The sequence below is a fragment of the Citrus clementina genome, unplaced genomic scaffold (assembly GCF_000493195.1).
Source record: "Citrus clementina cultivar Clemenules unplaced genomic scaffold, Citrus_clementina_v1.0 scaffold_1, whole genome shotgun sequence".
Classification (NCBI taxonomy): Eukaryota; Viridiplantae; Streptophyta; class Magnoliopsida; order Sapindales; family Rutaceae; genus Citrus; species Citrus x clementina.
Genome location: NW_006263303.1, coordinates 6264603 through 6278795, shown reverse-complemented (window position 1 = coordinate 6278795; position 14193 = coordinate 6264603). Strand labels below are relative to the sequence as shown.

The 14193-nt window shown below is 51.0% G+C and overlaps 2 protein-coding genes across 2 annotated transcripts; one reads left to right on the top strand and one right to left on the bottom strand.

Moving 5' to 3' along the window:
- The first annotated feature begins 1310 nt into the window (after window positions 1–1310).
- LOC112095582 lies at window positions 1311–6848 on the top strand. The gene is made up of 6 exons (XM_024177687.1): window positions 1311–1722; window positions 2230–2757; window positions 3190–3414; window positions 3547–4760; window positions 4932–6229; window positions 6341–6848. The coding sequence occupies exons 1-6, from the start codon at window positions 1311–1313 to the stop codon at window positions 6846–6848; spliced, it is 4185 nt and encodes a 1394-aa protein (XP_024033455.1).
- Window positions 6849–8157: 1309 nt separating this feature from the next.
- On the bottom strand, window positions 8158–9135 carry LOC112095581. Its single transcript, XM_024177686.1, has one exon. The coding sequence runs from the start codon at window positions 9133–9135 to the stop codon at window positions 8158–8160; it is 978 nt and encodes a 325-aa protein (XP_024033454.1).
- Between the last annotated feature and the right edge of the window lie 5058 nt (window positions 9136–14193).

Below are 14193 nucleotides of genomic sequence, written 5' to 3'. Positions count from 1 at the left end.
GCGGTGGAAGTACTTCTGGTCTGCTCGCTCTGCTACCATGGGGGTGTTGATGAAGATCACCAGATGCCGACTCATGCCTTCTCCAAAGCTCCCTAGCTGGGGAACGAGAAGGTTGCGCCCTGCTGCGCTGATACTGTGGTGGCCTTTGATGAGGCTGGTAAGCGGCTACCCGACCTCCTGCTCCACTACCGGAGGCCTGGTGGTCCCTCCTCCTGATCGGCCCATTCCCCGGTAACGCTTTCTTCTCTTTCCTCCCCACCCCTTCTAACTGGTCTGTCTTAATCCGTGTAGCCTTCTCCTCTTCAATCTCGATGTCTCTTGTTTGGGAGAAATACGTCGACGAGACCAGGCATGGTGAGCAGATATCTGATGGCAGAGTTCTACGAACCGGTATGTCCCGTAAAAGCCTGGTGCGCGGGGGAACAGGAGCAGAAATATCCTGCTCATCCACGAGCACGTCATCCGCGAGGCCAATTTCCTGTAAGAGGCATAAGGCCATTCTGGCTCGAGGTCGAGAGGCGAGGAGACCCGACCGACGACAGCTGGCAAGACAAGCTCCCCAGCCCGAGAATTTAGGCACGACAGCCACGCTTTCCCCAGAACCGTGGCGTAACACGCAAGATTTCGCAGAACCACGACAGCTACATTTCCCCAGAACCGTGGCGTAACACGCAAGATCTCGCAGAACCACGATAGCCATGCTTCCCCCAGAACCGTGGCGTAACACGCAAGATCCCGCGTTTGCCCATAACGCAGCAGTCAGAGCCCCATACCGTCTCGGAAAAAGCGGAAGATTGGGATTCAGGGGAAGCCTATAAAAAGATAGCCAACGAAGGTAAGGGGGTTGGCATTTTGGAGATTAAAACAAAAGCAATTTTGATTCTAAAAGAGAGAAAAACAAGCTAACAGCCATAACATTTGTGGCAAGCGTTCCCCGAACTTTCATATCTGACTTGAGCGTCGGAGGGTTTGCGCCGGGAAAACAACCGGCGTACCCTGACTTGTCTGTGTGCGCAGGAACCTCTGGAGAAGAAGCCTCGCGAGGAGACCCCCTGGTCGTGATGAAGTTGATCGAGCAGAGATCCTGGTCGTAGAACGAGGAGTACCGAAATCTCGCATCAACATTTTGGCGCCGTCTGTGGGGAATTAGAGCAAAAAGCTTCTGTTGATAGTAAGAAGAGGGGTGAAGCAAGTGAAAAGCAATGGAGACAGGAGGAAGTAGTGCACAAAGGGGTGATAGGAGGCTTAACGATTCCGTGACGCTGAGGGAGATAGTCAGTGAAGCACGGGAAAAAGTCATGTTCGACCGGATGGAACGGATGGAAAGGCAGATGGAGACCTTGACAACCATCCTACATGAGCTGCGGAGCGAGCGAAGTATAACCCAAGAGGGAAGGGTGAGAGGCGGTGGAGTGGCACCAGGTCCCGATAATGCGGGGAGAAGTCAAACCACCAGGAGATTTGATGGTGAGAGAGGTAACGTACCTCTGGGGGGAGAATTTCATAGAGAAAGAGAGCAGTCCCCGGCAAGACAGGCTAGCGACGAGGGCGACGGGGTGGTGAATGCAGAGAAAACAGAATGGAGGCAACACTTGCATGATGTAGAGCAAGAGCGGGATCAAGTTGCAGCACGTGACCCTGGTCGTGCGGTGCAGCTGGAGGAGGAAGTGCGCAGACTAGCGCGGATAATTGACGACATGCAAGGGAGGAACAGAGCCCCTGGTTGGAGGATAATGCTGGACGGAGAATCACCGCTCGCAGCAGAGATCATGAGGGCAGTTATTCCGAGAGATTTTCGCCTCCCAGACCTCAGATACTCGGGAAGAACTGATCCGTTGGTGCACATAGAGCGCTTTAACGACATAACTGGGGTACCAGGATTATCTCAATCCCAAAGGTGCAGGGTGTTCCCACTATCCCTTGAGGGACGTGCACGAGAATGATACAGGAAACTTCCTCGGGGCAGCATTAAAACCTTCGAGCAGATGTGCCAGGAATTCGCGGAGCAGTTTAGTGGGGCAATGGCGCCGGAAGATGACATGATGGAGCTGAAAAGCATGAAACAGGGGGAGCAAGAAACCCTTCGGGAATTCATCAAGAGGTTTCATCGGGCTGTCCTCGACTTGGGAGCCTTCAACCACCCTCAGGCGTTAAGGGGATTGAAAGAAGGGGTGAAGATAGGGAGGCTGTGGTACAATTTGAGAAGCCCAGCTATTCAAACGTATGCAGCCGCATACGAACAGGCTAAGAGAGACATCGAGATTGAAGAGGAGAAGGCTGCACGGATTAAGACAGACCAGTTAGAAGGGGTGGGGAGGAAAGAGAAGAAAGCGTTACCGGGGAATGGGCCGATCAGGAGGAGGGACCACCAGGCCTCCGGTAGTGGAGCAGGAGGTCGGGTAGCCGCTTACCAGCCTCATCAAAGGCCACCACAGTATCAGCGCAGCAGGGCGCAACCTCCTCGTTCCCCAGCTAGGGAGCTTTGGAGAAGGCATGAGTCGGCATCTGGTGATCTTCATCAACACCCCCATGGTAGCAGAGCGAGCAGACCAGAAGTACTTCCACCGCCCCCAACTCAGAGCGGGGCAAACAGAGAAAGAGCAGTGCACCTGATCGACCAGAACCCGGACTACGGGCGGTACACTTCCTTGAAGATGTCCCTGGATGAGGTGTACGAGGCCATAAAGGATCGAGGGCCGCTGCACCTCCCTACACCAATAACAAAGCTACCCAACAGAAGGGATAGAGGACGTTATTGTAAGTTCCATGACACCCATGGCCATACCACAGCAGAGTGTAGAGATCTCAAGACCCAGGTCGAAGATTTGGTGAGAAATCGGTACCTGGACGAGTTTATGGATGGGACTTTCCCGATGATAGCCACAACGGGTGAAGGGGAGCAGGATGGCGGAAACGTGAGACGCGAGCAGCCCGCAGTAAGGGTGATAGCTGGGGGCCCGACATTGGCCGGAGATTCCAACAGATCGAGAAAAAATTATGCTAGGTACGCCATGACCAGTAAAGAGGTACTCCTCAACACCCCAGCAGCCAAACGAGCAAGGGTCAGGCAAGTGCCAATCATGTGGACGGATGAGGATGAGGAAGGAATTCTATACCCCCACGAGGATGCTTTAGTCATCAAGGCTACTGTCGCTAGCAAGAAGTTTGACCGGATACTGATTGATACAGGGAGCTCAGTTGATGTGTTATTTAAGTCAACCCTGGAAGAGATGGGAATAGCCGACCAGAAGTTGGAACACACCAATACCTCCTTGAAGGGGTTCGGAGGAGGGAAGCTGGTCCCTCTGGGCGTGGTCGAGTTGCCTATCACAATTGGGAGCTCCCCGACAGAAAGAACAATGATACTGGACTTCGTCGTAGTGGATGAAGAAAGTCCTTACCAGATGATCCTGGGTCGGCCATTTTTAAGGATGAGCAAAGCAGTGTTGTCCAACCATTATCTGGCTCTGAAGTACCGGGTGAATGGGGTAGTAGGAGTGGTACGAGGAGACCAGAGGATCGCAAGAAGCTGCTACTCCTCGGCAGCAAGGGAAGCAATACAGATAACATCCCTCGATTCCCGAGTGGAAAACAAGAAGGGCAGACAAGAACCTGTAGAGGATCTGGAAGCAGTAAGCCTGGGACCAGAGAACCCGGGAAAGACGATCAGAATCGGGTCGAGACTTAAGGGAGAGCAAAAGCAGGAGTTGGTGAAATGCTTACAGGCTCATGCTGATGTGTTTGCTTGGGCACATGAAGACATGCCAGGGATTGACCCTGAGGTAGCATGTCATAAGCTGGCGGTAAAGAAAGGTGCTCGGGCAGTAAGGCAGAAGAGGAGGTGCTTCAACCAGGAGAGGTATGAGGCTATAAATGGCGAGGTGGAGAAGCTCTTGAGAGCAGGGTTCATTCGGGAAGTCAGTTACTCTGAGTGGATATCGAATGTGGTGTTGGTAAAGAAGACAAACGGCAAGTGGAGGATGTGTGTGGATTTCACGGACCTCAATAAGGCATGCCCAAAAGACAGCTTCCCTTTACCAAAGATCGATCAGCTAGTAGATTCAACGGCTGGACATGGTCTGCTTAGCTTCATGGACGCGTTCTCGGGATACAACCAGATCCCCATGTATGAGCAGGATGAGGAGAGCACGGCTTTCATCACTAACCAAGGTTTGTTCTGTTACAGGGTAATGCCATTCGGTCTCAAAAATGCTGGGGCCACCTACCAAAGGCTGGTGAACAAAGTCTTTAAGCCGTTGATTGGGAAAACCATGGAGGTGTACGTGGATGACATGATCACCAAGTCCAAAATCCTGGAGGAACATGTCAGACACCTCGAGGAGACATTCGAGCTTTTGAGGAAGTATAAGATGAAGCTCAACCCGGAGAAGTGCGCTTTTGGGGTTGAGTCGGGGAAATTCCTTGGATTCATGGTGAGCCATAGGGGGATTGAAGCAAATCCCGAGAAAATCCAGGCGATTGTGCAAATGGCGTCTCCTCATAACCTGAAGGAGATGCAGAGCCTCACGGGGAGGTTGGCGGCGTTGAGCAGATTCGTATCCAAGGCTACAGATAAGTGTCAGCCATTCTTTCAAGTGATAAGGAGGGGAAAGAAAACAGAATGGACCCCAGAATGCGAGGAAGCCTTCCGGAACTTGAAGCAATACTTGCAGCAAGCTCCGCTGCTGTCCACACCGAGGGTTGGGGACAAGTTGTATATGTATTTGGCGGTATCGGATCGGGCCGTCAGTTCTGTTCTGGTGAGAGAGGAAGAAGGAGTTCAGTATCCGATATACTAGACCAGCAAGGTCCTGCTCGACGCTGAGACCAGATACCCACCGTTGGAAAAATGGGCACTTGCCCTTGTGGTTGCTGCTCGGAAGTTGAGGCCCTATTTTCAAACATTCCCGGTCTCGGTAATAACAAACCAGCCATTGCGTCAAACTCTGCACAAGCCAGATGCCTCTGGTCGGCTCGTCAAGTGGGCTGTAGAGCTGAGCGAGTTCGACATAGACTATAAACCCCGCGCTGCGATAAAAGCCCAGGCAATGGCCGATTTCGTAGCTGAATTCACAGAGCCCGAAGTATGCTTAGATCAACAAGATGCAGATATAGGCAATGACGAAACTCAAGTATGGCAGATGTCTGTGGATGGGTCATCGGGGGAGCGGGGTTCAGGAGCAGGGATTGTCTTGGAAGGCCCAGAGGGGGAGGAGATCTCTTATGCTGTAAGGTTGGAATTTGCAGCCACGAATAACCAGGCAGAGTATGAAGCCTTGATAGCAGGTCTGGAATTGGCTAAGGCCGTGAAAGCAGACAGAGTTAAGATCAGAACTGATTCCCAGCTGGTTGCGAATCATGTTAGTGAAAGATTCCAACCAAGAGAGGAGAAGATGGAGCAGTACCTGAAGATAGTCAGGCAGATGATGGGGAAATTCGAAGCAGTGGAGGTGATACAAATCCCCAGGGAGCAGAATAGTCGAGCAGACATTTTAGCTAGGATGGCAGCAGTGGCCGACCCAAAAATGCCAAAGTCGGTCCCTCTAGAGGTGAAGTCCAGCCCAAGTATCGATCAGGATTTGGGGGTGTTCCGGATAGAACAAAAATGCTCGTGGAGGGACCCGATAGTTTCATACCTTAGAGACGGGGTATTACCACCAGATAAGGTGCGAGCTCGCAAGCTTAGAGCCCAGGCCTCGAGATACACGATGATTGATGGGGTACTGTATTGGCGAGGATATACACTACCGTTCCTTCGGTGTTTGGATGAGGACGACGCGGATTACGTACTGAGAGAAGTACATGAGGGAATTTGCGGAAATTATTCTGGCGGGAGGTCCCTGGCCCACAAGGTTCTAAGGCAGGGATATTTCTGGCCGACAATGCAGCAGGATGCGCAAAAGAAGACCAGGAGTTGTGTAAGCTGCCAGAGTTTTGCAAATTTCTCTAACCAACCGCCAGAGAAGCTCACCTCCATGACCTCCCCCTGGCCATTTGCTCAATGGGGAATTGATCTGATCGGCCCATTGCCAAAGGCACGAGGAGCTGCAACACATGCAATAGTTGCTATAGATTACTTCACGAAGTGGGTAGAGGTAGAAGCCCTTAGCAGGATCACAGAGAAGAAAACAACAGACTTCGTGTGGAGAAACCTGGTCTGTCGATACGGGATCCTTTATGCCTTGGTAACGGACAATGGCAGGCAGTTCGATAATCACAGCTTCAGGGAGTTCTGCCAGAACCTCGGGATAGAGCTGAAGTATTGCTCGCCTGCTCACCCTCAATCGAATGGACAAGTAGAAGCAGCCAACAAGACCATCAAGAGACTTTTGAAAACCAGGCTTGGAGCAAAAAAGGGTGCGTGGGTTGACGAGCTGTCAGGTGTGCTATGGGCATACAGAACAACCCACAAAACCGCAACTGGGGAGACACCGTTCGCTTTGGCTTTCGGACATGAAGCGGTCGTGCCGGCTGAGATAGGGACGACCACACACCGGACAGGTCATTTCAATGAGCAGGAGAACGACGAGCAGATGTGTTTGAATCTTGATCTGCTAACGGAAAGGAGGGAGCAAGCAGCCGAGCAATCAGTCATTTACCAACAGAGGGTTGCTCGATATTATAACCAGAAGGTGAACATACGACAATTCGGGGTCGGAGACTGGGTACTGAGAAGAGTGAATCAGAGCACCAAAGATTCGACTCAAGGAGTGCTGGGACCGAATTGGGAGGGGCCATATAGAGTCAAGCAGATAGCGGGACCCGGAGCTTACAAGCTGGTTCGCACGGATGGCCACGAGGTGAAACGCCCATGGAACGCAGCACACCTCCGAAAATACTTCCAGTGAGACTTGTTGACATTTGAAAGCTATTTTTGCTCATGTTCATTGTCGTTTATCTTTCGCGCTCTATGTCCAAACAATTTCATGTAAGCCAAATCCGTCCATTAATAGAACGTCGAGGAATTTCTTTCGCTTGAAACCGAGGAAATTATCCAAGGCATGCAAAGGCTCACCAAGTCTCAAAGCCTGTATTATGGCGAGACAGAAGCCAAGCATGCCAGGATCTGCTCGACCACGAGAAGGCTAGCAGAATCCCAAGCTTTGAAGAAATTATCCAAGGCATGCAAAGGCTCACCAAGTCTCAAAGCCTGTATTATGGCGAGACAGAAGCCAAGCATGCCAGGATCTGCTCGGCCACGAGAAGGCTAGCAGAATCCCAAGCTTTGAAGAAATTATCCAAGGCATGCAAAGGCTCACCAAGTCTCAAAGCCTGTATTATGGCGAGACAGAAGCCAAGCATGCTAGGATCTGCTCGGCCACGAGAAGGCTAGCAGAATCCCAAGCTTTGAAGAAATTATCCAAGGCATGCAAAGGCTCACCAAGTCTCAAAGCCTGTCTTATGGCGAGACAGAAGCCAAGCATGCCAGGATCTGCTCGGCCACGAGAAGGCTAGCAGAATCCCAAGCTTTGAAGAAATAACCCGAGGCATGCAAAGGCTCACCAAGTCTCAAAGCCTGTATTATGGCGAGACAGAAGCCAAGCATGCCAGGATCTGCTCGGCCACGAGAAGGCTAGCAGAATCCCAAGCTTTGAAGAAATAATCCAAGGCATGCAAAGGCTCGACAAAGTCTCGAAGCCTGTTTTAGGGCGAGGCAGAAGCCAAGCATGCCAGGATCTGCTCGGCCACGAGAAGGCGAGCAGAATCCCAATCCTCAAAGAATCCAAGGCATGCAAAGGCTCGACAAAGTCTCGAAGCCTGTTTTAGGGCGAGGCAGAAGCCAAGCATGCCAGGATCTGCTCGGCCACGAGAAGGCGAGCAGAATCCCAATCCTCGAAGAATCCAAGGCATGCAAAGGCTCGACAAAGTCTCGAAGCCTGTTTTAGGGCGAGGCAGAAGCCAAGCGTGCCAGGGTCTGCTCGACCGCGCGAAGGCGAGCCGAATCCCAGGCATTGAAGAATCCCTAAAGGCTTGTGGCAAAACCATGAGCCAAGCCGGAATCTGCTCGTCCAGACAAAGACAAGCAGATTCTCAACCGAAAATTAATTCACACTTACAGCACAAGAAAGTAATCAAAAACCATTTTTATTAATTTGTTAATAACTAACAGAGGGGACAATCTTCATGAACATTGTTCATTACAATACAATAGATATATCAAGAAGATGGTGGATCAGTAGGCCCGGCAGCATCGGTTGGCTGGACCTCCACAGGTACAGGAGGGGCATCACCAGTTGCGTCCGGGGGGGTGCTCGCCTCGCCAACATCAGCAGAGACTGCACGAGGAGGAGAATCTTCCTCCTCGACCACGATCGGCTCTACCCCATCGGCATCTTCCTTGGCCGCCTCCTCGTCCATATGTTGAGCAACACCGGCTGCAAGGTCGTCCATCTTCAGATCAGGGTGTTGCTTCCCAAGGACGGCCATGATGCAACGATAGGAATGCCGAAGTCCCTGGTCGTACTGGTGGTCAGCCTCCCTCTCCAAGTTCTCGACCTGAGCTCGGTGGGAGTCGCGGAGGGATTCGAGCTGAGCCTCATACGTAGCCTTCTGCCTTTGCAGATCCTCCTTGACCTTGGTAAGCTCCTCCTCGAGGGAAATGGCTTTGGCTTGAGCAAGTGATTCTTGCTCTATCAGCTTCAGATTCTCGAGATTCAGCTCCCCTGCTTTCTTCTCGGCAACGTCAGCTCTGGTCGTCGCCGATTGAATATCCTCCTTCATCTTCCGGTCGTAGCGGCCAACCTTAGCCTTATAATAGGTGGTCACGCAGCTGAGGTGGAAAGCGCTATGCTGCATGGCCCCCACCAGCTCACCCAAGGTGCGGCCATCAAAGTTCTCCAGATCCTTCTTACTCACGAGTTTAGTTAACTCATTGAGATACGGGACCAGGTGTTCTGCTCGGCTGTCAGGTAAGCGAGATCGAGGCCCGACAGGAGGAGAAGAGGAAGCAGGACCTGTGGCTGCTCCGCTAGCTTCCCCAACTTTTACAGGAGCAGGAGGTAAAATCTTCAAGGGTGGGACCTGCTGCATGATGTTGGCCCGCTTCGCGGCAGGGGCATCCTTACTCTGGTCCCTCTTCGTGGTTGGGAGTCGGGAACGTTTTCGGGTCAGAGCCCCAATCACAGCGTCCTCCATCCTATGGCCAGGAAGTATCAAGCGGGACTCGAGCAAGTTGTATGTAGTTAACAGTTCTCGGCTCGAGCAGGAATTGGCTAGTACAGCCTCGACCCGTTTGAGTTAGTCAGGTTCGAGCGGGAAGTGGACACCCCAAGAAACTACAACACAAACAGACACTTGGTTAGAGACAAGCCAATAAAGCAAGAACAATTATGGATGCAAGACATCTAGAGCGAGCAGGCAACCTGGGACCGTGAAACGGGGTGGGATGCGACAATCCTTCCCGTCTATTTGTGCAACTTGACCCCAAGGACCCCCAGCAAAAAAGAATTTCCTCTTCCAAGCCCCACCACCACCGGTCGGAAGATCGGTTATGGGTTTCCGGCTCTTGGTGCTAGATTGGAAGTAGTACCAGCCGGCATCTTTGGGGCTGCTCTTTAGCTGGTACAGGTGCTTCACCTCATCAACCGTGGGCTCGCTTTGGCAACATCTATCCCACAAGATGAACAGACCAGAGAGCACTCTCCACCCGTTGGGATTCAGCTGACCAGGAGCTAGATTTAGCCCGTTAAGTATCCGGGCAAAGTAGGGTTGCAAGGGACACCTCAACCCGTATTTAAAGCTCTCTAGAAACAGGGTAACGTATCCCCTAGGAGGCCGGCTGGGAGCATCCTTCTTTCCTGGGACCTTGAGAGGTATCTCACCAGGAATGCTATACCTAAGCCGGAGGTCATTGAGCTCATCAAACAAGGTCGTGCACGTCATGTAATCAATGGCATAATCACGCGACAAGGCTCTGCCTCCTACTGTACCCCGCTCTTCTGGTCGTGATGTTCCAGATGGAGACACCTCACCAGAGTCACTTTCCCCACTCTCACTTAAGGTGTCCTCAGAGCCAGAAGGTCCCTCCTCGCCATCGCTTCCGCTCGTGGAAGTTGTTTGGGGGGACATCCTCCTAGCACTAGTCCCGACACTAAATCTGATGGGTTCTAAGGGGATCCCGGGGTCAAAAGCAGGATCAGTGAGTAGACCGGGCAGGAAACTTAGTTCGTCGTCATCAATCTCAACGACTTTCTCCTTACCCTTTGACATTCCCTAAACTCTAACCACACTACCACCAACTACTACCCAAACAGAAGAGAAGAGAAATTATCTATAACTATCCGAGACCAAGGAGATAGAAGAAATACCTGAAGTAATGGTTCAGTCGGCGAAAGTCAGAGATGGAGGCCTTTTATGCCAGAACTTCTTTGCCAGAGAGACAGAGACGGAGACGGAGTGAATGATGAATATGCCGTTCGAGAGGATTTGGTTTTCCTAATGAGGACGGACTCTTGGGTTGGCAGCATTTAACGGCACCGAATCCCGAGGGTCTCATAACCGTCGGTTTGAAATTCAAATGGAGGGGGGATCTCCGCCACGTCACCTCGCCCGCAATTAAATGCGACATGACTCTTGGCAGCCTTTTCCAATCCCACGCGAGCGAGTACTAACGAGTTTCTACTGCTGGTCCACTACATTACCCAACACCAGAAACTGGGGGACCGGTGTTTGGGAGAAATACGTCGACGAGACCAGGCATGGTGAGCAGATATCTGATGGCAGAGTTCTGCGAACCGGTATGTCCCGTAAAAGCCTGGTGCGCGGGGGAACAGGAGCAGAAATATCCTGCTCATCCACGAGCACGTCATCCGCGAGGCCAATTTCTTGTAAGAGGCATAAGGCCATTCCGGCTCGAGGTCGAGAGGCGAGGAGACCCGACCGACGGCAGCTGGCAAGACAGGCTCCCCAGCCCGAGAATCTAGGCACGACAGCCACGCTTTCCCCAGAACCGTGGCGTAACACGCAAGATTTCGCAGAACCACGACAGCTACATTTCCCCAGAACCGTGGCGTAACACGCAAGATCTCGCAGAACCACGACAGCCATGCTTCCCCTAGAACCGTGGCGTAACACGCAAGATCCCGCGTTTGCCCATAACGCAGCAGTCAGAGCCCCATACCGTCTCAGAAAAAGCGGAAGACTGGGATTCAGGGGAAGCCTATAAAAAGGTAGCCAACGAAGGTAAGGGGGTTGGCATTTTGGAGATTAAAACAAAAGCAATTTTGATTCTAAAAGAGAGAAAAACAAGCTAACAGCCATAACATTTGTGGCAAGCGTTCCCCGAACCTTCATATCTGACTTGAGCGTCGGAGGGTTTGCGCCGGGAAAACAACCGGCGTACCCTGACTTGTTTGTGTGCGCAGGAACCTCTGGAGAAGAAGCCTCGCGAGGAGACCCCCTGGTCGTGATGAAGTTGATCGAGCAGAGATCCTGGTCGTAGAACGAGGAGTACCGGAATCTCGCATCAACATCTCTCTTAGCCTGTTCGTATGCGGCTGCATACGTTTGAATAGTTGGGCTTCTCAAATTGTACCACAGCCTCCCTATCTTCACCCCTTCTTTCAATCCCCTTAACGCTTGAGGGTGGTTGAAGGCTCCCAAGTCGAGGACAGCCCGATGAAACCTCTTGATGAATTCCCGAAGGGTTTCTTGCTCCCCTTGTTTCATGCTTTTCAGCTCCATCATGTCATCTTCCGGCGCCATTGCCCCACTAAACTGCTCCGCGAATTCCTGGCACATCTGCTCGAAGGTTTTAATGCTGCCCCGAGGAAGTTTCCTGTACCATTCTCGTGCACGTCCCTCAAGGGATAGTGGGAACACCCTGCACCTTTGGGATTGAGATAATCCTTGTACCCCAGTTATGTCGTTAAAGCGCTCTATGTGCACCAACGGATCAGTTCTTCCCGAGTATCTGAGGTCTGGGAGGCGGAAATCTCTCGGAATAACTGCCCTCATGATCTTTGCTGCGAGCGGTGATTCTCCGTCCAGCATTATCCTCCAACCAGGGGCTCTGTTCCTCCCTTGCATGTCGTCAATTATCCGCGCTAGTCTGCGCACTTCCTCCTCCAGCTGCACCGCACGACCAGGGTCACGTGCTGCAACTTGATCCCGCTCTTGCTCTACATCATGCAAGTGTTGCCTCCATTCTGTTTCCTCTGCATTCACCACCCCGTCGCCCTCGTCGCTAGCCTGTCTTGCCGGGGACTGCTCTCTTTCTCTATGAAATTCTCCCCGCAGAGGTACGTTACCTCTCTCACCATCAAATCTCACGGTGGTTTGACTTCTCCCCGCATTATCGGGACCTGGTGCCACTCCACCGCCTCTCACCCTTCCCTCTTGGGTTATACTTCGCTCGCTCCGCAGCTCATGTAGGATGGTTGTCAAGGTCTCCATCTGCCTTTCCATCCGTTCCATCCGGTCGAACATGACTTTTTCCCGTGCTTCACTGACTATCTCCCTCAGCGTCACGGAATCGTTAAGCCTCCTATCACCCCTTTGTGCACTACTTCCTCCTGTCTCCATTGCTTTTCACTTGCTTCACCCCTCTTCTTGCTATCAACAGAAGCTTTTTGCTCTAATTCCCCACAGACGGCGCCAAAATGTTGATGCGAGATTCCGGTACTCCTCGTTCTACGACCAGGATCTCTGCTCGATCAACTTCATCACGACCAGGGGGTCTCCTCGCGAGGCTTCTTCTCCAGAGGTTCCTGCGTACACAGACAAGTCAGGGTACGCCGGTTGTTTTCCCGGCGCAAACCCTCCGACGCTCAAGTCAGATATGAAGGTTCGGGGAACGCTTGCCACAAATGTTATGGCTGTTAGCTTGTTTTTCTCTCTTTTAGAATCAAAATTGCTTTTGTTTTAATCTCCAAAATGCCAACCCCCTTACCTTCGTTGGCTACCTTTTTATAGGCTTCCCCTGAATCCCAGTCTTCCGCTTTTTCCGAGACGGTATGGGGCTCTGACTGCTGCGTTATGGGCAAACGCGGGATCTTGCGTGTTACGCCACGGTTCTGGGGGAAGCATGGCTGTCGTGGTTCTGCGAGATCTTGCGTGTTACGCCACGGTTCTGCGAAATCTTGCGTGTTACGCCACGGTTCTGGGGAAAGCGTGGCTGTCGTGCCTAGATTCTCGGGTTGGGGAGCCTGTCTTGCCAGCTGCCGTCGGTCGGGTCTCCTCGCCTCTCGACCTCGAGCCGGAATGGCCTTATGCCTCTTACAGGAAATTGGCCTCGCGGATGACGTGCTCGTGGATGAGCAGGATATTTATGCTCCTGTTCCCCCGCGCACCAGGCTTTTACGGGACATACCGGTTCGCAGAACTCTGCCATCAGATATCTGCTCACCATGCCTGGTCTCGTCGACGTATTTCTCCCAAACAAATACCTTAATGGCATCTGTGAGGGATGGCTTGTGTATGTCAAGGGTGAAATTTGGTTCAACTTGGAGAACAACATGACCTTGGTTGAGTCCTGCTTCGACGACAATAATCAAGACTTTCTCAAAGGTTTGCCACCACAAGGGATTGCACCTTGGAGCCATCCAGATAGGGATACAACCATTGTTCCTAGTTGGAAAAGATATCACATGCTTTATTGCCATTATAGACACTAGGTGGCAAACCTTTGAGAAAGCTATATATATATATATATTAGAAACTTTGGAGGCTGAAATGGTAAAATTTAGAAATTTAAATTATTTTAATGTGTATTTTAGATATTTCAAGTTAAAATAATTTTAAAAAATGGATTAAAGAGATAAGTTAAGGAGATTAAATATCAATATTTCTAAATTTAATATTAAAAATCAAATGGTATTTTGTTCTTCTAGCACCACTGGACTAACCTGCTACTACAGCAAGATTGATTTCACGCAAATTTTATCAAAAGATAGGATTATTTAAATACATAATTTTTTTTTCTCTATACTTAATTTCTCACCAATCACACAAATTTTAAAAGTAAAAGTTTACTTTATAAACCTTATTCCCATTATTCTACTTTGAACCATCTAAATTAGCTGTATGTCATAAGCCAGTGATTATCTTGGCACATGACGAGAATGTTAATTGATAAAAAACCAACCTGGCAATTCATTATTCATACGATATAAGTGGAAAGGTTACCCATCTCTACACATTTATAGAGTCCAGCCAATAAAGGACCTACGCCTACCTTAATGCCACCTTTGTTGT